Source organism: Clinocottus analis, unplaced genomic scaffold (assembly GCF_023055335.1).
Source record: "Clinocottus analis isolate CAN_PGR_092001 unplaced genomic scaffold, fCliAna1.0.p SCAF_10, whole genome shotgun sequence".
Lineage (NCBI taxonomy): Eukaryota > Metazoa > Chordata > Actinopteri > Perciformes > Cottidae > Clinocottus > Clinocottus analis.
In genome coordinates this window covers 12,228,621-12,252,439 of record NW_027175821.1, presented here as the reverse complement: position 1 = coordinate 12,252,439, position 23,819 = coordinate 12,228,621, and the positions used below count along the sequence as shown (strand labels likewise).

Sequence of the window (23,819 nt, the reverse complement as noted above, 5' to 3'; positions counted from 1 at the left end):
ATGCGGTGTACCACCCTCTTGGCCCTGCTGATTGGGGTCATGCTGTACCTGGTGATGGGGGCGCTTGTTTTTGGAACCCTGGAGCTCCCTGAGGAGAGTCTGGCGTACAAAGACCTCCTCGCTACCAAGATCGATTTCCTTGATAATAACTCCTGCGTCACCGAGCGGGACTTCTACAACCTTGTGAAGGTATCCCTGAACACACCTACGCACACTCATCACATGATCCCACTCGAGGAGAAATAATCTCTTTTGCTTTTTCTGTTCTTGCTCCTATTTCTATCTCCAACATCCACCACTGGTAGTTAAATCAAGTTCATTTAAAAAAATCAGGCTTATTTTTCTGAATATTCTGGGGTGCATTTGCCAATCTCAAATATTTGTCAATCTTCGCAAAATATTCCATTAAAAATATGAGTTTGCACCGCAGTTAATATAGTATTAAAAAAAAAAATAGTAAGGAGTTTGATAAAAGTCAGTTTAAAAAAAAAAGCAGCAACTTAGTTTTTTCTTATTTTCCTTCCCATTCATCATCTTTTGACCCTTCAAGGAGGCCCAGCGCCAGTTTGGACCAAAACTAAATTAGATCTCAACCAGCAGTAAAATGCTCCTTTTCCAAAGATGCATTGGATATTTTAAAGATAGTTGTGCTGGTACTTGTACACAAATAAAGGATATGCCGCCTTTCTGTCTCGGATACATACCTGTCTTTTAAGTTAAGGTCAGTAAATTACACACCTCACCTGCAGGAAGTGGTGTCTGCGGTGGAGTCGGGACTGGATGTCAACAACCTTTCTGCCAACTTCTCCACCCGCTGGGACCTGGCCTCCGCCTTCTTCTTCTGTGGTACCATCATTACCACCATAGGTACTGTATGCTTTAAGTACTATGCTGTGACTTTTTAAATGACATTCCAACAACACACTATACTATCATCTTTGACATTACTTCTTTTGACACACTTTACCTTTTACATGACATTTTATTACATAATATACAATTTTCAACACTATCGAATAGCTTTTTTCAACATACTCTACCATGACTTTTATTACTTCATATGTTTATGACACATTATATTATACATTTGTATAAAGTATACAACTGTAATTTTGATCAGATACTAGTATATAAAGTACACAAGTCCAGATCTTAATACCTTTTTATTTTTATGACTCTTCTGTGACTTCTACATGGTTTTGTTCATGAAATACTAAAGTATGACCTATCTACATATTTTTGACATACTATGCTATAACCTTTTATTGTGCATCTTTATTGTTTAATTATATTCTGGTCTACTTGTGGATTTCTAGTAGATCAGACTGCAGACTGGGTTAAACCAACCTTTTAAAGTTACAGAGATCCGTAAGCAAAAAATCTCTGGTCGAATTAACTTTAACTGAAGGTCCTTGTGTTTTTTGTTAACTTTCTAACAGGTTTTGGTAACTTGTCTCCTCTAACGTGGTACGGCCAGTTGTTCTGTGTGTGCTATGCCCTGGTGGGCATCCCCATGTTTGGCATCCTGCTGGCTGGAGTGGGTGACCACATGGGCACAGTGTTGCGGAGAGCTGTGGCAAAGATTGAGACCCTCTTCCTGGTGAGAATGGTCTGTCCTGCCCAGGAACCAAACTTCACTTCTGTTTACACCGTGTGTGAATCACCGCCTCAAAGCTTTTCCTTTTCTTTTTTTAGCAGTGAAAAATTAGTGTATTTTTTTTGGCTTAAGAATCAAGCTAGAACTACCTGAACTACACATGCTGTTGCTGCCCTGAGCAGTGCACAGGAGCCTTGCTCAAGGGCGCCATATCATAACTGAGAGAGAGGACACATTTCTACTACTCACACTCTCGCTATAGATATTTAAACTACCAACTTCAAGGTCACAAATGTAATTATATGTTGTCAGATGCTTCCTGTGCTTGTAAATACTCAGGTATCTTCAACCTGAAACCCTTAAACATCAACAAAAAGAAGATAATCTTTATTTGACTTGACATTCTTCTTCTTCTTTGCTGGACAGGGATGTACATGAAGGAGTATACAATCACATACAAACACTCAGTTCTCATACCTACATTAAATACATACTGAGGAAAGTATTCATCATTATTTGATTGTTATTTGAAATAAAAAATATTGTCACACCAATAAACACTGTTTAAGTAAAAATAAGTTGACATTTGACCTGAAACAGTAAAACAATGAACATTTCAAATAAAGTTAGTCAGTCGATCACAGTCATTTATTCAGTATTCACTACTATTCATTCTGTCTCTGTATTTGCCGCCATCTTTCTCTCTCTCAGAAGCGTGAAGTCAGACCGACCACCGTGCGTGTGATCTCAGCGGTTCTCTCCATCCTGATCGGTTGTCTGATCTTCCTCGCCGTGCCAACGGTCGTGTTTCAGAAAGTGGAGGACTGGTCCTTTCTGGAGTCGCTCTACTTTGTGGTCATCACTCTCACCACTGTTGGCTTTGGAGACTACGTACCAGGTACCGACTCACACACACGATACACAACGCGGTACGCACAACCTCACGTCCTATTTCAAACGGTGCGGTAGAAATTTAATTTGTTTATTTTTCCGACTTTTCTTATATAATTAACAATTTAGTTGCAGCAGTTTGAAGTCAAAGTCAGGGTATTTTTTATCATACTACATGTGTGTAATAGACAAACAGCTCTGTTTGATCTACTTGAAGATGTTCAGAAACATCTGTGATAATTCATTACACTTTTACGCTCTGCTGCTGCTTCCAGCTTCTCAAAGTGAATCATTTCTACTTAAGGTTGTCTCGAGCTAAAAGGATGAGACACTGGTCTGGTGGAAAGAGCAACTGCATTTCATCCGGGCCTCTCATGTTAATGACCCGTGTCCCTCCCTGCTCCAGCACTGTTCTGTATCAGACTCTGACTTCTGATTATTGTGAGGAGGCAGCAGAGAGGGGGCGACAGCTTCACACTAAAAGTCCACTTTCTCTGTGTCCAGGTGGTCGTGAGGACGGCTGGTTCTTTAAGCCTCTGGTGTGGTTGTGGATAGTGTTTGGTCTCGCCTACTTTGCCTCCATCCTCACTATGATAGGCAACTGGCTGAAGGTGCTGTCTAAGAGGACCCGTGCTGAGGTGAGAGATATATGGCACGAGCTAGCAGGGCATGTGTACCAAGAGAAGAGGAGCAGCACTTAATCCTGTTGAGAGGCTCATCTTTTTTCCCGTCTCCCACTCTGTCTCTCAGATGGAGGAGTTGAGGGCCCACGCTACAGACTGGACTCAGAATATTCAGAACATGTCCATGGACTTCCGCATCCCAAACCCTCTGGAGTTCAACGACCCTTTCCTCCTGCAGCGGCGGCGCTGGAAACGCAGCGAGCGCCGGCGCATGCGACGCGGAGCCCAGGGCACTCTGGGATACTTGGCTCGAGGAGGATCTGAGAATGGACACCTGCCGAACCGCTGGGCCGGCCTGTCCAGCTCCATGAGCCGCTTGGAGGCGCATTCGTCTCTTGAGAGGGCGTTGGTGTCCAAGTCCAGGCCGCGGCTCAGTCCCACTGCAGGTGGGATGGTCCCGAGGGCGGGGCCTGCATTGAGAGTTGACCCCGCTGTGGGTCTGCAGGTGGAGGGCAGGTCGTTTCCTCAACTGCTGGGCCGCTCGTTCTCCCTCCCTGTGGCCCACTCCACCTTAGAGCTGGACTCTGCCGGCGCAGCCATGCAAGGAGGATCCCTCTCTGTGTCCGAGTCTTCTTTTGACTCCAAATCAGACGTTTCCTCAGTCTCCTCGTCCTTCTTGGCACTCCACAATTTCCAGCCTTGCTATACAGCCAACAGCATGGAGAAGGGAGAAGCGAGAGCCGCAGACATGAACAGAGCACAAGAGAAAGACAAACTGATTCCAGCAGAGTACGTATCTGTCGCCAAAAATATCCACAGACGCACTCCTGCTCCTGGTTTGCACCCTCGCTTCTCCCCTCTGCCATCTTCTCGCCACCAAATCCAACTCCCCTCCCCCGCCCTCCATGCTGCCTCCTCATCCAGCTGCCAGCTGCTGGATTTCTTTGGAGAGAATCTGGCGTACATTGACGAGTCCTCAGACACGCTGAGCGATCGAGCCCAACCGGGAGCGAGCGAGGAGAAGAGGAGACGGCCACGAAAGCCGAAGAGGAAGAGTATGAGGCGGCAGCTGTCACACAAGTGGAGCCCCTTGCAGGTGAGGAGGCCCAGCGGTGATATGCAGCCGCCGTCAAATCCCCCCACGCCCCCTCCAGAACCCTCTCCTTCAGAGAACCAGACAGGTTCAGGTCCGACACTCTGACAGCCAACCACATGGTGCCAAAGTAAATAACGTTAATGTTCTAGGAGATCGTTTGTATTTACGGCTAGCCTCACAAAGTCAGCCCACAAGTTTTACTTTGTTACTTTGTGATCTGAGGAGGTTAAAACTCTCTGAGACTTTTTCCTTCCATGCACCTTGGAAGTAGGTGAAGTTGTGCCAAGAAGCTCAGTGGAAATTTGTTCGGGACACAAACTCCTTCATGGGAGCGGTCCAATCTGATTGGTAAGTGCTTCGTTGCCATGAGGATGAGATGACATGAACCAATCCTCCTCCAGACTCAATGACATTCACTGGGCCGTCACTGACATTTGCTACAGAGAACCGAAAACAAGACTCTACAGCAAACTCTCAAAAGTCGTTGAGACATTTCAGTCTGGATTGACATGGTGGATTGAAGGTTGCCAGGTTGTCCCTCCATCCAAAATACATCTGAAGGGAGAGATAAGGAGGCCTTTAAACCAGAGGATCCTTTTAAGAGCGATCACATCTGCTGTGTATACAGTTGGTCACAAGTTTCAGAGGTTATGAAAGACTGAATCCCGTCATTATCCTGATATAATCACACATGTTTATCTATCTTTCCGCTTTTGAGCTCAATTGATTCTTGGCCAGATATTCATTATTAGCTCTAAGATTTATGTTGTTTTGAAGAGGCGAACTCTTGGCTACTGACTGACTGGCCGGCGTTTTGGAACCCCGTTTTTTTTTTTTTTAAAACCTTTTTCATGGAATACAACATATTTTTTATAAATATATTTTCCAAGTGTGACATCATCTACAAAAATAAATTGATCAAATGCTTCAAGACCTAGGTGGCTCACCACCTCAGCTGAAAACATTCCCGGGGGAAAACCCTGCAGAGGCCGGAGAACCTGAACCACAACAACAAAACAGATCAAAGCATCAGGCAAGTGTCCCTCCTCTGTGTGGCGCTGTCGCACGAGGCTACGAGTTGTTTAAGGGATGAAGCAGGTAACTAACAACTGGTAAAAGATATTGGCCACTGCTTCGTGATACAACTTTTGTGCTCTTTACACGATGATAAGCCTCTTTGTGTGCTCGCCTTGGATAACAGTCTTCAGGGCTATTAAAACAACACTAAGGTTACTTTTAAGGTTTGTGGTGTTTATCAACGAGAATATCTTGTTTCCTTGAATCACTGTTGGTTCTGCTTGTGACTATTTTTCCTCTTGGTTGATACTGTTTGTTTGTGTTTTATTATTTTTACAGACTGAACTGCCACATGAATAGCTGTGTATACACCTTTCCAGTGCTACACTATTTATCCTCATTTGAACCCTGTGAGAAGCTTCATAATGTCCTAAAGTGACAGATTAAAGTGATTGTTACTTCTCTTAACACACACTGCTCTTTGACATTAACCTTAACAGGGATTTCCTATGCAGATGCCTTTGTGATTTTTTTTTTTTTTTTAATATTGTGTCAACTTTTGGTAGCGTTTCAAGAAACGCACTAATGTTCTAACAAAGGAAGTGACGGAGAAGACAAGTTATAAAAAATGGTTGAAAAAAATACAATAAATATATGCAAGTATGCAATCAACATGTCTGTTGGACCTCAAGGACACACAGAAGATGTTTTGGTGAAGAACAGTGAATGTATAAAGAAGAAGAGGAAAAATGTTTACAAAAGCCTCCACACAGCACCTTTGAATGTAAAGCTGTGAGTGCTCTGTCGCGATGTTCACCAAACCTTCTGAGTGTGTTCACCCTTCATGCTACACTTCTTCTTACCGCGCTTTTCATTTTCCAGCTCCAAAAACAGCCTGTAAAGATCTAAATTATATAAACATATACAATATAGATATATTCAGGTGTTTCTCCTATCTGAAACATGTAATTGGCATCTTAACATTTTATTTTGAATTGCATTCTAGTATAAAAAAAGAAGGTAAAGCAAGTTTAAATTGCTTCTGTACTAACTGTAATAAAAATATTGAGAGAAAATAATATTCCTAAATAGTACTCATACGACACAGTTGCAGAATATAATTGGGACTCAAACCTTTGTTCACCGGAGAGCAGGAGATCTGACCCGACAGCTGAAACGTGAACGACCTGAGTGAACTCTCTGAGTGGATTTGAGCCAAACGTCCAGTTTCTGCTTACTCACAACCAGGAACGACAGGAGGCCACTGTGGCGCTCTGCCCTCTACCAGCGCCAAAATAAGTGACTGAATCCACACGCAGATGCAGGCTCCCACGTATTTCGTCCATTGTTGACAGAAGGCTGGAAGGAGGAAAATATTGTTGGTGTGCTGACCATGAGCCGTCAACATTGTATATGAGTTTGACTACCGGCTTACAAAGGATGTTATTGCTCATTTTCTTTGAATTCTTCTTACAATAAAATAATGGTGACTGTTTGAATTGATGCTTACTGATGTTAAGACAGTTTGACTAAATATGTGGTGAAAAACTCAAATTATTATTATTACAGATCTATTTTTCAAACTTCATTACACTGTTTTGAAAGTGTATCATCAAGTATAGTGATTGAGTACTCCATACAAAGTCATAGAACAGTATGTCATGAAATGCAATAGTACAGTATGTTTAAATAAAAGTCAGAGTTAAGTATGTCAGAAATGTTTTTACAAAATAATGCGTAATAAAAAACCGCTGTCCTTGATTTAATCTGACTTTCATGGTCACCTCAGCAGTAAGACCAGCGCCATACAAACAACTTAACTGTCAACAAATATAATTTAATGTCGCTTTTTACTTTGAATGAAGAAGAGAACAGCTGTGCCTCTAAAGTCAAAGTACTTTGACAAGTACTTTGATAAGTACTTTGACTGCTCTGATAATACGGCTTCAATACTGCTGAGGCCACAGATCAGTATCTTCTGTTTACTCCTGTGTCTCATTATCGCGTTGCTGTTTGGAGAACCTTTTATTTTGTGTTTCTGGTGTCCTGTTGCCCGAGAGCTGTATTTTAATTGAACTGCCAGAAATAAATTGGAACAATTTCAATCTAGTTGTGTGATGAAGAAAGTCTCGTCCAGACCTGTAATGAGAGCTATGTTTGTCACGGACCACAAGATGCATGTGAGAAAGAGAGAATTACTTTCTGTCATCCTCAAAAACATTTTAAGACCGTTATCAAGGGCTCTCTTAAATGATTTGGTCAGTATGGGAAGAACCACAGCCATGAATCAAGGCAGATTTGACCAGATGGAGGTTACACAGGCCGGATGTTTGGATGCATGGGTGTTCTTCTGATGCCTACAGGGTCTGTCGGACACTCCCCGTCAAGGTCAAAGGCACAGGCATGGTTTATACTGTGTGTGTGTGTGTGTGTGTGTGTGTGAGAGAGAGAGAGCGGGGGTCGAGCGACTTCCCTCTCAAGGACAGAGGGCAGGGAGACAGAGCGAGGCGCTCTACCGTGGGATAAGTACAGGTTGGGTATAGCAAGGGGTAGTTAAGTGGAAAAGACTAACAGATGCTGGGGCTAGTTTACTCGGGTGGGAGGGAGCCTGACCACAGCTCCAGCACCAGCACATGCACGCGCACATGCTTGAGCACACGCAACGAGGGTTTGGACTGCATTCTCACTGTGCCTCAGAAAAAACTATTTAACTGCAATGCCTGGAGAACAGTTTGTATCTCGTATTCAAACAGCAGAAGTCACTCAGACATAAATGACCTCAGTAAAGATGGACGCATCTCCCTCCAATTTCAGGAAATTAAAGCATCATAGGGCTGAGAGGTATGGCAGAAATCTTCTTTCTCAATATAGGTCATTATCTCTAACTATATTTAAATAAATGTTCTATTTGAAATAACCACGTGGCCTATTCTTGTATAGTATTGTGTGAATTATAAACATGGGATACAAATTTGTGTGAAATGAGTGTTTTCTCATTGTTCTTGTCGGGCCATTTTCCATGACAATGGAAGCTGAGGCCACCATCAAGTGTATAAAACAGGATTTCTCACAAAGTTAAAATTATTCAAACGTGATGAAAACCTTTGTGATTCTTACATTATCTGGGAGAGTCCTGTGTTTCTTGTAACAATGGAGAAAAAACACTTGAGAAACAGCAGCTTTCAACTCTCAATACAATGTGTTAAATAACGTTGCTATCCAATCAGGAAAAAGATAGAATTGCATTAAATGCATTAAACAACTGGCTCTGTTAAGTTCTTCCTGCCAATTTAACTTTAGTTTCCAAAACCTCCTCACAAAGTAAAATAGATCAATCCACATCTCACTCTCAGCAGGGTCACAGAGAGAACACCACCCATCACGAACACAATAAAATACAAGCCAGGGAATAATTTCTGTGCCACACACACACACACACACACACACACACACACACACACACACACACACAAACCACTGGCATACCAGAGAGTCTATATTTAAAATATGCCCCAGGGATGTTTTTTGTACTTTCAGCATTTAGACATTCTATCAAACGTGGTCACTGTGGATACTTGGGTGTAGAAAAAGAGACTGTGTGTGTGTGTGTGTGTGTGTGTGTGTGTGTGTGTGTGTGTGTGTGTGTGTGTGTGTGTGTGTGTGCGTATGTGCACGTGCGTGTGCAAGAGAGACTGGTGGTAAAGAAAATAGGTATGACAAAATATATTCGCAGCATTGGAAGAGCAAAGAGTCAACAGCTTTTTTACAATAAGATGATAAAAGCACATTCAGAAAATGACAATAAGAGTGAGATTACAGAATATTTGAGTCAGACCCAAATAAGTACAAATTTGCAAAGGCTGCAAAATACCACCTTCCAAACTTGCAGCCGTTCCAAATACAGCCCTATCATCCCACGTCTCTCTCTCCCTCTCTCTCCACCACAAATCCCAGAACCTTGAGAGAGAGAGAGAGAGAGAGAGAGAGAGAGAGAGAGAGAGAGAAAGAAAGAAAGAAAGAAAGAAAGAAAGAAAGAAAGAAAGAGAGCGAGAGCGAGAGAAAGAGAAAGAGAGAGAGAGAGAGAGAGAGAGAGAGATGAGGGGAGCATTTAAATCTAGCGTTCCGTGAGTGGTCGGGTCGGTGTCTGGAAATCTTTCACATCCTGTTTACGCCGGGCAGATTTCAGCCTGGGAACCGCAGAGCGCTGGCAGGGCCTCCGCCTGGACACAGCTCCTCTCCCTCTTTTCTATCTGCTCCCTGCCGCCCTCGCATGAAGATCTCAGTCTGCAAACCTTTCCACACGGCCTCCTTCCTATCAACACCTTCAAACCTAAAACAAACACACCTCGCTGGCTCCGCGGCCGCAGGTGTATAAATGGCCGAGGTGGAATCAAAATCCTGATCAAAAGAATCCTTTTCATGGAGACCAAATGTTGGCGAAATCACACAACACCCCTTTAATATCCAAGAAAAGGTTTAATACAGCTATGTTGGGATATTAACAGTGTCCTGCATCAAACGCACAGTTCCAGAGAATTAAGACGTTTTCATGCCTGTAAAAAATGAGATATTTGAACACAACTTTCACATCTGAAAAGTCTGCTAAGGGGCTCAAACAGAGAAGATTAATGAACAGAGGATCCGCCTGTCCTCTCGTCTTCATCCCCCGATTGAAACAGTTTGTAGTTTTGGTCCAGTCATCATTCTCCTCCCTCACCTCCTCCGCTGAACTCAGCGGCACTTGCAGGATTTGACGACCATATTGGAGAGTTGCTCAACACGTGGTGTGCGGCCTATGAAGTACATAATGGTGAGGGGCTCCAGGTCCTGAGGAACGCAGCAGGGCGAGGCGGAGGCCTCGGGGTTCAGCTTGTTGTACAGGGGCAGGATCTGACCAGGGGAAAGACATAATCACAGTGCGTTCACTATGAAACGGTTTCTTCATCTTCATGTCTTCATGCTGAACTACGTCAATCCGCTCTGGCGATAGCTTCATATATACAGAGTGGAATGAATCTGTTCATCAACTACAGGCAAGCAACAACAACAAAAATGCTTATTTCCCACAATGTCAGACCTTTTCTTGTGAAGCAGCAGCTAATGAAGCAGATTTCTCTTCATAAATAAAACCTAAGAATGTTTTTTTTTATCTGTCATAGACATGTTATGAAAATGTAAAAAAAATAAGAAACCGTTTTCAACGCTTTTAAAGAAGGTTGTGTAGATAAATGTATTACTAATGGTGGGAAAGCCACAGTGGCATTTGTTGTCAGCGACAAATAACCTCATTGCAGAAAATAAATGTGGAAATCCTAGAAATGTAAAGAAAGGATGTGAAGAAAGATAAATAACATCAGAAGGTTCTGTAGGAGCCAGTGTGGCTGCGGGCCAAGTCTCAAGCTACGAGGCAAAGTGTCACACTGTGGTATTCAGCCGCCACAAACAAGGCACTAATTTAAGGAAAACATCACCCGCATTTTAAAGTTGCTGTACATTAAAATCCATCTGGAGGTTGATTTGGGTTTGGTCCAAACCAGAGTGTTTTACTAGAGACACTCAGTTATTGAAGTCGCTTGTGTTTGTACTGGAGCAACTGTTCATAACTATGTTTCTCTATGATTTGCTCTTTCTCCAGTCAAATATATATTTTTTAAATGCCAGGAATCTCAATATTGCAGCCAAAAAAGAGCACATATGGACTTTGTGTGTCTTTACTGAGTGGTTAAAACAGATGTTTCTGTTGAGGTGGCTGGTTTCACAGCGGCTTCTTGGATTCATAAGTGATGTAGGTCATCACAACATGTGCAGACACGCCAAGGTATTTGTGTCTGGAATCACTCATATTTGGGTATTTCATGACAAGATCAAAAAAGTACTCTATATACCTTACTGTAATATTTCAATTTGCCTAAAGAACATGTTGATTCACACCAGGAACTGATCAAAGAATAAATAAATCAAACAAAACATTTGATGCCAGTTATTTGTGCTCCGTAGTTTTTCAATATTTGCCGCTTCGAGACATTTGAACTCACCATGTTATAGTGGTTGTTAGCACTCCAGAGGTAAGGACAGTTGCCAGCACAGAAGTTGGCTTTGTAACCTTTGGGCTCATGGATCCACTTCCAGTTGAGGTCCCGCCTGAAGTCGATGTAGAGCGAGCGCAGGCAGCATCCCTGGTCTGAGCCACTGAGACACACGAGGAGAGACACAGCGAAATATGTCAAGTCCCATTCTTCTTTTAAAGCTCTGGGGCAATGGACCAAAGTTGGGTCATGGGAAAATGGCAACGGGTCACCGATGAAGAGCCAGCCATCAAAAGGTAATGACAATGCAAGTCCGCCAGACTTTTCCCCCGCAGCGTGAGATAGTCTAAATAAAACACTGCACGCCTGTTGGCCTGCAGTCTAAACACAGGGTCAATATTGTTAGTTCTGCCACACAATAGGCTGCAAAGATTTAGGTCAGGAGAAAAAAAAATACAACGCCCGCCACAACTAGATTTCAGAATTATGAAACTACATGTCAGTGTGGTCACACATAACCTCACACACACACACACACACACACACACACACACACACACACACACAGGCCTACCGGGAGCAGGTCGTGGTTTCGGTAGCGGCCGCCCTCTTCTTGCGGTTCTTCCTGACCGGGCTGTCCACTCTGTCGCTGGGCAGGACGGTGAGGATGAGATGTGGCGTCTTGGTGCTGAAATCTGCCTGGCCTTTAACCGGACCGGGCTTTCTTATCTGACGAAGATGCTCGTCATCCACACCTACGTAGAGTCGTGAAACAGTTAGTACAGTGGATCTTTCTCTGGAGGGCGGGCACAGGATGAACAACACAAAGCAAAATGTTTGCGAGTGTTTTTATGTTTTTAATCATGAAATACTGAATAGTCTCTCCACAAACAATTCAAATGAAACATCATTATAAATGCAGTCTGTGATAAGGGTGTATTTTATATATATATATATGTGTGTGTGTGTGTGTGTGTGTGTGTGTGTGTGTGTGTGTGTGTGTGTGTGTGTGTGTGTGTGTGTGTGTGTGTGTGTGTGTGTGTGTGTTCCTAAACTAGGCGGCTTGCTTGTAACCTATTTCATGGGTTGTCTGAGCTCAACACAAGCCACTGCTTGTATTGGTTTCAAAAGTTTATATTTTTTCCAAGCGGTAAAAAACTGACATTACTCAACTCAGTGTAAATCTAGAGGAGTGCCATGAGCAGCACAGACAGCCCTTCATTGTTCCTGCATGATCACCATTTCATGATCTTTTTGGAGGCGCCTGCAGGATTGTTGTAAGTGCCTTTAATACACAAAGCTATTTATAACCAACCTGTTCAGTTTCTCATCTCAGTGACCATCCACATAAAACTGATGCTACGTTCAATGTTCAAGCTTCGACTCTTTGATCTTAGGCTGTCATGCGTGCTTGTTTTATTTTTTCATGCGTTGTGGTTAACATCAACATCAACAGAGACTTCAGCTAAGTCTAAAATCATCATGTTCAAAACATTTTCCTTGTTCAAAATAACATCTGAAAAAGGAGGTTAAGCTCAGCATTTTTCTGTAAGACGAGGAAGTCAAAATATAAACAAGTGTAGGATTTAATCACTGTGGGTTAATCCAAGCCTCAGAAAGCTGCTCGAGCCGTCCGCTCTGCACATACTTGTGTGAGAACCAAGACTCTGTGAACATTATGGACATTGAAAGAGAAAAAAACAACTGTGTGCAACAAACCTGCAAAGAGAGCCTCCAGCTCCTCACTCTTGTTGGGAACAATGTTGTTGGTGGACGGGACGAAGGTGCAGCAAGGACAGTGGACGCCCATCTTGAGGCCAAGATTGTTCTCTGAACAGTAGAAGGACACACATTGAGGCCAGCTAATGGTGTGTGTGTGTGTGCATGTGTGTACGTGTGTGTGTGTGTGTGTGTGTGTGTGTGTCTATATGAATCGTTATGTGGCCCACCTGGATCTGACACCCAGTCCTTAATGGTTTCGGTAACGTCCACAGAGATCCAGGCTCCCTTCGCCTTCGGCTGAACGGTGCGGGACGCAATGTAACGTTGAGTGGAGGTGCTCTCTTCATCTGGCATCAGCAGCTGTTAAACAAAACACACACACACACACACACTCATGTAATATAATTTCCACTGTAGTAAAGAGGGCGGCGAGTTCATTTTCTCTGCATTTTTTCATAACACATGTCTGGCACAGAGCCCAACACTGTGTCATAAAAAACAACAACAACCTGCACATCTGTCCTCGGGCATGGTAATTATGTTTACTCAGTTTCTACGGCGAACATATTTCTGAGAGGTGAGACATGTCTCCTTCAAGTCAAAATACAAATAGAGTTTAATTTGTTAAGATTTATTGTGAGAATAGTCTAGTTGGTCTGATGCCAATGCTCCTGAAAGGAACATATACCCATAAAAACTTGTTTAAAAAGGTATTCCTGCCCACACCTTTTGGATATGAGAATATTTTTTCAAACGAAAATAAACAACTCCTGTGGCTGCTTCTTTAATACCAAAGATGGCCTGGAGTGACTTTTGAAGAAGAATGGATTCAGTGTCTCTTTCATAATTGTGGAAAATGTATGTTTATTTGGATGTAAATGCTTAAAAAGAGATCGAAATAGTCCCTCAGTGGTATTTGTGAATACGTGCTGATTTGATGGCTCTGCAGAAGTAGAAGTGGTCAACGGCTTTGAGCCGTCACTCTGTCGTTTACCTGATAGACCTCTACTCTCTGCTCCGAGGCCCGGGCCTGCGGGTTGGGAGCTCTGAAGATCCTGAACTCGGCCTTGACCAGGCTGCTGTTGGTCAGGTCCACGCTACTGACATCGAAGTGGACGACTCTGTAATGGGGGTCGGGGGTTACAGGCAGTACCGCATCTAGAGGAAAAGAAAAACAATAAAAAGGATGACTAATGATCAAACATCTCAAGCCTTCCACCACACTGTTGTATAGTGTTGGTTAAAATCTCCGTGGGACTGATGCATTGTCTCGGCCATAATTACTGCTGATGAGTGTCTCAAAACTAAATTACAGGATTGGGGGTAGTGAGTAATATGTCTGGTCTTATGTTTAATATGGATAATGGTTGAGTTCATGGAGTTTACTGTATGCAACCTCACAGTTATGTAATCATGTCCCAAAGTATCCAGAAACATTATCTTAAATATCTCCCAAATTAAGTTGTATTTCTCAAGAGCTGCATGCTCCCAACCACAGCTCGACACAATGAAGCTGCTCTGAAGGCATCAGTGTCTTGCTCAAGGGATCTGATGACCTGATAACTTGACCTTCTCCATCTTTACTCTATTTTATGTCACTGCCAATAGTTACCACCACGCATATAAAACTGTGACTGCAAGACTTTTACTTTAACGATATTTATACTTCTTCCACAACCAAAGGGATGGCACACAGAATGGGATTTAGGAAATGGTATTGATTTAATCTTTAGCATTTCCTTCTAGTTATAAGATACGTAAAAGAGAAAGGAAAACGCTAAATGTGATCTATTAAAATGAGCTGCGGTGGCTCTTTGTTTAATGAAATAGTGTACACACTTTCACCTCTTCCGGCCTCTAAAACACCTTCAAATGAAACGAGAATAAAAAACACTCTTCAGTTGTGTTTTAAGGAGGTGGAACCAGTAATGAAGGTCCACAGATGACATCGTTGTGTGATAGACATTGTTTTTTTTTAAAGCGTCCCAAGCAAAAAGAAACACGTTTTAATAAATAAACATAAACTTAATCTGCTTCAGTGACCCATAACGACCCCGGACCACACTTTGAGAACCTGCCTGTATCCGTCGTGCGTCATAAACGGACTCACTTGTGTCGGTGCGGGGGGGCAGCATGTCAATCCTCTGCACCTCTTTGGCGTAATAGTCCTCTTCGCTGCTCTCGCGCTCGCACGCGGACTCGGCCAGGCGCGCGCGCTCCTTCAGCAGCTCGCGCGTGCTGTTGTAGAGCAGCATGATCTCCGGGGGCACGGAGCCGGGCGGCGGGGCCTCGTCCTTGCTCGGCGGGCTGCGAATGCGGAGCTTGCTGAGAATCTGGCCGCGGACCGCCTCGATGCGCCGGGACTTCTGCGCGTCCAGGTTGATGGAGTGGCACGTGTTGAACCCCTCCACCAGCAGGACGCCGGAGAACCGGAGCAGCAGCAGCGCGAAGCGGGGGAGCCACATCGAGCCGCAGGGACGGAGATGTCTTGACGGCCGGGAAGGAAATCCAGCAGAAATAAAGAGGGTCACTGCGGGAGATGGTCTCCAAACCAACAATTAATAGATATGTCAGTGGAGGGCTTTCAAACCAAAGCCCTCTGCTGGACTTCGGGCATACAACTGGCATGAAATAAAGCCCAAAAGAAAATCCAATATTCAGTTCTAACGGGCTATTTTGGTCAAAACCACTTTCTGTGGAAAGGAAACCCACATGTGCTGACTTAACATTTATTCTGCTATGGTTATTGTTCATACATGCGCCTGCATATTTTAACACAAGACAATCACCAAATACATTGTCGTGTATCATTCAATCTAAGTTACAGTTTTAAATTGAAAAAAAAAAGAATCTTCACAATAACTGCTTTTCCACGCCAAATGACGTCACACTACAACCAAACTCCACATCAAAAAAACAACAACTCACGTTTAGTGACTAGAAATGTGTCCGACGCTTGAACTCCAATGTGGTGCGTTCAGGAGCTCCGCGTCGTCCCGTGCAGGTGCGCGTGCGTTTTCTCGCGTGTAAAAGGTGAATATATACAATTACACTTAAAGCGATAAATTACGTTTCATCCGTCTCCGTTTCCCGTCGTCCATCATCGGAATATTCAACAGCTTTTAGGAGAAACTACTCATCACAGGAGCTCAGCCCATGTCGCAAGTCCTCCAAACTAAAACCTGAGCAGCTCACTTCACTATGATGCAGCAGGTTCACGCGCCTTCACCTCCGAAAGACCCATCTGTGGAGCGAAAGACTGGCCCATACCCACTCCCAGAAACTCTAGTTGCAGCTTTAAAAAAAAACAAAAAACAAATGAGGTCCTCTCATTCCCAGTTATATGTAAACAGAAATCAGCTCGCACTAAAACGTAGAAAGAAACTGTTGATTTATGTTGGAAAAACCATAGTGGGCCTGTTGATCCCACTCATATAAACGGAAAAAGTCAGATGACAGAAAAAGACATGACGCAGAAAAATATATGAAAGAAATCCTTGTGCTGTGAATTTAAAAAAGAGGAAAACGTTAAAGTAAATTACAGCTCCCCGGTCCAGATGAACTCCAGTCTTAAAACTCTGAGACCTTCTGCATGATGTGACTCCATTATTGTGCAGATCTTCAGTGAGAAATGCTCAGACTGGAGGAGGAAGAAGAGGAGGAGGAAGAGGAGGAGGGACTGGGTGTAAGAGAGGAGGAGGTTGGTGGTGGGGCGGGTTGCCACCAAAGTGAAGCGAGTGTGTGATTATGTAGGTAAGAACCATCTTCCTCTTACACACATTTTCAATTTCTTCATCTCAAAAAAGCAGCAATCTCTCTCCGCGGGTAAATTTCCCCCTGAGGACACGCCAGGATTAAAAGGAATAGTTAAATATTTTGGGAACTCTTCTTATTGGATGAGAAGATTGCAAACTAAATATGAAGCTCTGAGAAGCATGCTGGCTTGTGACCGGATGCAGAAGAGAGGGGTCACACAAATAAATGAGACAATAGTTTGATAAAAATAAAAAACATTTATAGATATACTCAGCGTATGCCTGCTTTTATTTGGAGCGTTTAAAAGCATGTTCATTATTTCAAACTCCGCGTCATAAACATATGAAGAGAACAAATTTTCATGACTGTTCCAAAACTTGGAGGATTTCATTTTTTTCAAGGACATTTCAAGGCTTGGAAGTAAACATTTAAAAATGAAATGTTTGGCCTTTTGCATTTGACATATTGTGTAATGGGTCATACTGAATTAACTCTGGCGTCCTGATCAGTACCCTGTGAGTATTGGAACGCACAGACGGCTTTTTGTTTTCCACGGTTTCCTCGGCTGCTCCACCGTTTCCCCTTTTCCACGACACGGGAAAGTAACCGCAAAGAACCTGCATAATAATAATATTGTGTACTTCATTAATCACACTAATTCACTGTTTTTACACTCAAATAAACGAGTAGGACCTGTTACGTATGGAGCGATGCCTCGCAGGAAGGTGCCTTCATCACTGGCACCTCTCCTGCTACCAGTCCGCACCCCTCGAATGGACACCGCCCAGTTACCTGGAGGCAGGCGGAGTTACGTAATGAAAAGCGAGGCTTATGGAGAACCAATCAAAACGCCACTGGTGTCATTAATCAAAAGCCATGACATTGTGCATTGAGTGTTTATTTCAACACAATAAGTTATAGCAACATCTGCAAACTAACACTTTTCAAGCTCAAGGTATAACTCTTTTATTAAATTCATTAAAAAACTAAATGTTTCAAGGGATTTATGTCCTGTCTTAATAGGACCAGTAGGAGACCAGTTGAGAGTCAAGGAAATTACTTGTTCCAGACTAGAAGTAGACCGGCACGTATCTGCCCACTAAACGTTAAATTGTTTTTAAAATTCGGTTTTGATGCAAATGAAGCAAATGCTGTGACACACGGTGATTAGTGAGCTTTAGAGTTTGTAGTAGGTGGGTTTTTAAACCTTTGGACAAAGCCAGTTTATTCCAGTAATTTGCTTAACTAACAGACCATCAGCAGTAGCTTAACATTTACTGCACCAGAAGCATATCTCCCAAAATGCCAAAATAAACTTTTAATCTTCAAAATGATGATGGCGATAAACCATTAGTCCATGCCAGTGATTTCTAAATGCAGCTTTACGTCTGACTCACTCATCCCAGTTTAAGGCGTGTTGCAATTTTATTAAATGACTCCACAACACCATCTCTTTTTATCTTTATCTTTTCTAGCTTTCAATCCCGGTCCTTTCTTTCCTCTCTGTTCCTCTTTCGGTCTCATTGTTAATTACAGCTCAGAAGTTGGAGCGGACTGTTAATCTGTCAGGGTTGGTTTTTATTGCTGCTTTGCTGCCATCCCATTATATCATTATTATAGTTGCGGGTGCAGGCCTGTAATTGCTTTAAGTAGAAGGGAAAGGTAGGAGAGACTCCGGCTGCCTCGAGGCTTTCTGGTCAGGGCAAACCCCCCCTTCATCGTCGGCCCTGGCAAGGTTTCTAAAAACGATAACGCCGCCACAAACAGGCTCCTGTTACAACTTGCAGCTGAAATGAATAAAAAGACACTTAAATTTGTCTGGGTGGACTCTTCCTTTCAGCAGTCTTTAAAAAGATCAGACCCACTGAGGGGGGGTCTCAGATCACAGCAGCCCACCCAGGTGTGTGTGTGTTTTGAGTGTGGCAAAGAAAAGAAAAAAGACGGACTTCCTTGAAAACAACTTTCAGGCTGCGTGCCTTTTCTGTTTCTTTTCCTCAAAGCCAAATATAGACGAGCCACTGCCACGTCATCTGGCCTCAGCACTTAAACCCCGAGAGGGCGAGCTGGGTATAGAGCCCTCCTCTCACTCATGAAGCCTCTGTATTTTATATTTTAGCATGTCTGTAATATAAGTAAATCCGTATTTTCCACAAAAACCTAAAACAATTTTGGCTGTCGTGAAAATCAGGACAGTTTTATTGAAGAAAAAAAAAAAAGAGAACCCGAACAGTAACAAAAATATACAGATAAAACCACTGGGGGTTACTCTGGGAACATTTCCATTGGTTAATTTTCAAAACATTTTGCGCCATTGGAATCAGCCATTTAAATGTCATAACAATCAACCAAACAGTGCGGTTCTTATGGCACCAACTTAAGTCCAACCTCTAACTTCTCTCTGAATACCCACAATCCCATGCGAGTGACAGCTTGGGGTGAGGTTGCGTGTGAGAACCGTTGACTTGGAGAAGCTGCCGTCTACCCCTCGTCCTCGCTCAGCAGCATGTTGGGGATTCCTCTGGAGATGGGGAACTCTCGTCCTGATTCAGGGCACTGCAGAAAGCCCTCGATCACCTCCACCTGCAAAACCAAGTCGAGCGGTGAGACACCGCCACTGGATGTTACCGTAGAGCAGAATATACTGTATGGCCAAAAGTGTTCAGATACCCCTGTCGCCATACTTTTGGTTTGTCCCAGGCCTCCAGTTCCAATTACAGAAAATCTTAAATGCTCCAGTGAACAACGCTTTTTAGACCAGTTGTTCCTGATAAATAGTGTGCCCCTATTTTGTTCAACTCACCGCAGCAATAAAAAAGTAAAAAAGAAAAAAACACCAACCCGACAGGAATCACTGCGAGCTTCTTACCTCTAATAGCACTCTGTGCACTTTCTTTAGGAAGTCTTCGTTGTTTTCGTATTCTGGCACCAGCTCACCGGGCAGGTCTTGCCGCTGACCCAACTAAAGAGGGAAAAGACACAGTAACAAGTGTTCAAACTGGGCCGTTGTAAATTCATGAGTGGATGTTACTGTTATTTTTGTAAAAGGCTTGTGAAAAAAACAGTAATAGCTTTTTAGCACCTAACCCATTTCATCTGTTTCTTAGGTGGTTTACAGTGTTCGCAGAAAATATCTATAAATTCTGTAAAGTGACACCTATTGTTGGCTGAGAGGTTAACTATCCCATATCCCATTTGGGTTTTCATTATGTGGATTTGATGATCTGTACCTGCAGCAGGTTCCTGGCTGCTGATCAAGAGGAGCCATACCAACAAATGTGTTACAGAAGGAAGCAGACTCGTGTCAGCGCTAAGCACAGCGTTGACACAGGTTTGCTTCCTTCTGTTAGATGTTACACAGTCATTTGTGAGTGCTGACAACTTAGTTTGCTAGTTGAATTGAAATAGCAGAACAAAACTAAACAAATATTTTCTTACATTAAGCAAAATATTTTCCCCTCTTTTCAAATTGATGGATTGTTCCAAATCAAAGGATACCTTTGCTTGCATTGAGAGCTACTTAACAGCGTATAAGCTTTACCATGTCTCTCTGGAATACTCCATCATTGTACTGGTATTCATGTTTATAATAGGAGACATTACACATTGTGACTCACCTCCTCTGCAGCCTGGACCAGAGCGCTCCACTCCAGTTTTGGGATCATCCGGCTAACAAACTGAGGGTTGAAGTCCACCTCATTCACCTTCACTTCGGTCGCCTGCACAAAGAAAACAAATCAGGAGGAAGGAAAACAGACTATTAGTGTAGAAATTCAGGATCGTCAAACAGCAGCAGTCCTCCTTCAAAATCACCTTTGCCAATTGTTCATGACACCATCACCAACATAAAACGACCTGTTGCTACGGCCATGTAGCTAATATTTTACTATATTTAACTTTAAGGATCAATAAACTAAAATTAGATGGTAGAGGGTAAATATAATTATATACCAAGTAGGAAAATGCTGTGGGATTTTGACCACAGAAGTATCAAAATGTTCATTATATAAATTATATTGAAATCCAATGCATGTCAACGCTACGGGGGTAATTATAATCGTGGTTTGTCTATTTTATTAGAATCTATTTCTAAACTCGCACATGTTCAGTGGTAAAGTTCATGTAGCATTGAGCAGAACACAAAACACAAAACACAGCGGCGCATTGAAACCACGTGACGCGTTGAGGTCTGAAGAGCTGTCGTTAGCCATGTAGCTAGTCGGGTGTTTACCTTGATGAGCAGCGGGTATCCTTTAGTGACTCCCTTCACGTGAGACGTCAACATGTTGTGCGTGAGCAGCTTCATTGTTTTTTTAAATTTTATTTTACAAATAAACCGTCACTGGTTCAACGATAGTTTTCTGGTAAATGTACTCAGACAGTAAGTCTGTAAGATATGTTTAAATCACGCTGAAGCGTTTGCATGTGGACCGGAAGTGCCGTTTGTGCATCATTTAAACAGTTCTCCGAAACTTCAACTACACTATGGTTGGTTCCGTAGTAAAAGCTTTTGTAAATGCAGTGTCAATGTTTCTTTGTAATAATCCCTTTCGTTTTATTCACTTAATACTAAATCATTTTAGAACCAGTGTAATATACTGTAACATCCTTTTTGGGGTGGTATTTACAATAACCAGCTGCAGAAGTAGTGTTGAGATTGTCAGAAGTATTGTACATTAGTCGATCGTGTGTTACTAAAAAACGAGCTTTCTAAAACATTTGCAGAGTAAAGCTCTTAAATAGAATCTGTGAGATAAAAGTTTATGAAAGCCGATATTTAATTTCTGAAATGTTTAAAGTAAAATAGGATACTCAAGGAAAGTTCAAGGGCTACAAGCATGCAGTCTACCTAAGTAAAAAAACAAAAATGTTAGTGTTAATAAGCAGAAATAAAATGTCAGGCAATAATGACTTACACTTTTTATATATCAGATTTTTTATTTTTTTGTATTAATTTTGTATACTCGTCGTCTTTGTATGATACAGGTCATTCATTCGCTTATGATATAGTAAATAGTAATTACACAAAAGAGATGTAACAAGCTTCAATCTGTCACCCTCACAGACATGCATCATGCACGCACACAAACGCACTCATTCACTCACACACACACAGAGGGACACATATCCCTTACACTTAATAAACAAAAAATAATAAGATAGAAATGTAAAAACACAGATTTTTCATCCTCCGTCATCACAAGATTCACATCCTCTCAAAGCTGATTTTGAAAACAAATATGACATTATTACATATTTTAACATAAAAAAATAATAAAAGAAACAGAAGAAATTTAGGAAGGCAACTATAGAAGAGGGCAAAGTGAATCTGAACACAGAGTAAGTTCAGATCCCAGTCTAACTCTTTATGAAAACAGAAGCACAAATGAACTGTAATGGAGAAGGAAGAACCACTGGCTAACATCCGGACCGTTTACTGTGATTTGCAGATGTTTGAAGTCCAACATAGCAAAGCTTTAAAAGAATGTGCTACAGAGTTTAGAGGCTTCATGTGTATTCCTATTCAGTCAGGAAACTTGTTCTCAGTCAGGTATGCATCCATATGTATGTGTGACACTTGTACAGTAGCAGAGAGGGTGCAGGTTTGAGGAAGGCATTACAAACTAGTTAAAAACGGCACTGTGCAAGGTTTATGGCACGAATAACAGCACTGAGAGAATTAGGTGCACAGTTGAACCAAAGCTAAACCAATGAGAAGGTGTTGTGAAGTTGGGTTGAAAACCATCTGGAAGGTGTTAACAAAGGACACTTCATTTAAATATTCTCCCAGTCTCCACTATGAGCTTCACTGGACAACAAAGAGTCACATCACGCGTCAGTTCCTCAAACACTGCACCCAAAAAAATGAAGAAAAACCTGTTTTGCAGATAGTGATGGATGAGTTAGAATACTAAGAGGGAAGGTCATGCTCCTACTTCTTCTCCTCAGACCTTAGAAGGGAAAATGGTGCCAGAGTTATACTTATGAAAACCTCGAGAGTGATGATCCTTGGTTGGATTGAAAATAAAGCCAGTTGAGATTGACGGTGATATGTTTACACAGACAGTATGGACAATCTGCAGACTGGTGTAGTACGGAGAGGAGTATGGGGAGAGCTCTTGCTGGATGCAAAACAGAAAGATTATATCTGGTGAAGTCCATGTGTGATGAAGCCACATAAAACACTAGGTGTCAATAACTGCAGTAGTCGTTGCTTTGTTTTTGCATCAGAGCGCACACTGACTCATTAGTCCATACACACATGCAAATACACATTCAAACCCTGTATTGGCTCCCGTTCCTAAGATTTTCCCAAATCATAATCTCTCTCACACACGCGCGCACGCGCACACACGCGCACACGCGCACACACACACACACACACACACACACACACACACACACACACACACACACACACACACACACACACACACAAAAGAAGTCTTCATCAATCTTGACAGTCCTCTGTGCGCCACTTCAGGAAGTCTTCCTTTCGGGCGTCTGGTTTGATCTGGTTCCGCATGCCGCCGAGCAGATTGGAAGTGGCTTCAGAGGCCACTATTAATGGCCGGACCACGGTGGGCGGGATCTGCCGCAGGACGCCGCCCACAGCGCCGGGCAGACCCTTCTGTTCATGGCCGCGGGACGCTACATCGCACAAGGTCTGAGCTGTGTCAATCACTCCCTGAAGGACAGAGAGAGTCCAGGGAGAGATTAGTCAAAATATTTAGTGTTTCAGTACATTTATGTGCATGCACTCAAGAATCCAGAAATCAGGTTGTGCAGGAAATACTTTGTCAATTGATCTATAAATTTTACTTTTGAAAACATTTCTAGTTTAATATAATAGAAGAAAAGCACATTTGAGACACATTAATGCATTTGAGTCTAGAAGCAAAACAAATCAGGCATTTTAGTTTACCATTTTAGACTTACCTCTTCAGCTCTAAATTAGACAACCCGTTTACATACACTATGCATCACCGCGTATTACGATCTTTCCTTTCAACCTCCTGCTGTGTCCCACATATGCTCATGTGACTGGTTAATTTGGGATTCTTTGTTGTTTAGAAGGGTCCATAATCTATCCG

At 42.6% G+C, this 23,819-nt stretch overlaps 4 protein-coding genes across 5 annotated transcripts in view; 1 reads left to right on the top strand and 3 right to left on the bottom strand.

Moving 5' to 3' along the window:
* kcnk4a (potassium channel, subfamily K, member 4a) lies at window positions 1–4,312 on the top strand. Its single transcript, XM_068586482.1, has 6 exons — window positions 1–189; window positions 750–867; window positions 1,440–1,600; window positions 2,309–2,495; window positions 2,993–3,126; window positions 3,239–4,312. Exons 1-6 carry the CDS (start codon window positions 1–3, stop codon window positions 4,310–4,312), a joined length of 1,863 nt encoding a protein of 620 aa, XP_068442583.1.
* A 5,368-nt stretch (window positions 4,313–9,680) lies between these two features.
* Window positions 9,681–15,851, bottom strand: tgfb5 (transforming growth factor, beta 5). Its single transcript, XM_068583302.1, has 7 exons — window positions 15,083–15,851; window positions 13,967–14,130; window positions 13,200–13,332; window positions 12,970–13,080; window positions 11,825–12,005; window positions 11,260–11,413; window positions 9,681–10,114 (listed from the first exon to the last, which is right to left on the bottom strand). Exons 1-7 carry the CDS (start codon window positions 15,435–15,437, stop codon window positions 9,956–9,958), a joined length of 1,257 nt encoding a protein of 418 aa, XP_068439403.1. The 5' UTR covers window positions 15,438–15,851; the 3' UTR covers window positions 9,681–9,955.
* A 2,823-nt stretch (window positions 15,852–18,674) lies between these two features.
* Window positions 18,675–21,163, bottom strand: trmt112 (tRNA methyltransferase activator subunit 11-2). Its single transcript, XM_068581148.1, has 4 exons — window positions 20,957–21,163; window positions 20,343–20,444; window positions 19,595–19,687; window positions 18,675–19,308 (listed from the first exon to the last, which is right to left on the bottom strand). The coding sequence occupies exons 1-4, from the start codon at window positions 21,029–21,031 to the stop codon at window positions 19,207–19,209; spliced, it is 372 nt and encodes a 123-aa protein (XP_068437249.1). The 5' UTR covers window positions 21,032–21,163; the 3' UTR covers window positions 18,675–19,206.
* Window positions 21,164–23,103: 1,940 nt separating this feature from the next.
* atg2a (autophagy related 2A) overlaps window positions 23,104–23,819 on the bottom strand; it is a 21,580-nt gene continuing 20,864 nt past the window's right edge. For both annotated transcript variants that reach the window (XM_068588795.1, XM_068588804.1), the window contains exon 42: window positions 23,104–23,413. In XM_068588795.1, the coding sequence (XP_068444896.1) occupies window positions 23,177–23,413 (237 nt within the window). In that variant the 3' untranslated portion in view covers window positions 23,104–23,176. The remainder of the gene's footprint in view (window positions 23,414–23,819) is intronic.

Coding starts and splice junctions, on each gene's coding strand:
- kcnk4a (XM_068586482.1), top strand. CDS start 1: ATGCGGTGTACCACCCTCTTGGCCCTGCTGATTGGGGTCATGCTGTAC. Junction 1,601..2,308: donor AGATTGAGACCCTCTTCCTG/GTGAGAATGGTC, acceptor TCTCTCTCTCAG/AAGCGTGAAGTCAGACCGAC. Junction 3,127..3,238: donor CTAAGAGGACCCGTGCTGAG/GTGAGAGATATA, acceptor TCTGTCTCTCAG/ATGGAGGAGTTGAGGGCCCA.
- tgfb5 (XM_068583302.1), bottom strand. CDS start 15,437: ATGTGGCTCCCCCGCTTCGCGCTGCTGCTGCTCCGGTTCTCCGGCGTC. Junction 11,414..11,824: donor GAAACCACGACCTGCTCCCG/GTAGGCCTGTGT, acceptor CGTGTGTCTCAG/TGGCTCAGACCAGGGATGCT. Junction 10,115..11,259: donor CTAACAACCACTATAACATG/GTGAGTTCAAAT, acceptor TCCCCTGGTCAG/ATCCTGCCCCTGTACAACAA.
- trmt112 (XM_068581148.1), bottom strand. CDS start 21,031: ATGAAGCTGCTCACGCACAACATGTTGACGTCTCACGTGAAGGGAGTC. Junction 20,445..20,956: donor GATACCCGCTGCTCATCAAG/GTAAACACCCGA, acceptor TTCTTTGTGCAG/GCGACCGAAGTGAAGGTGAA. Junction 19,688..20,342: donor TGGTCCAGGCTGCAGAGGAG/GTGAGTCACAAT, acceptor TTCCCTCTTTAG/TTGGGTCAGCGGCAAGACCT.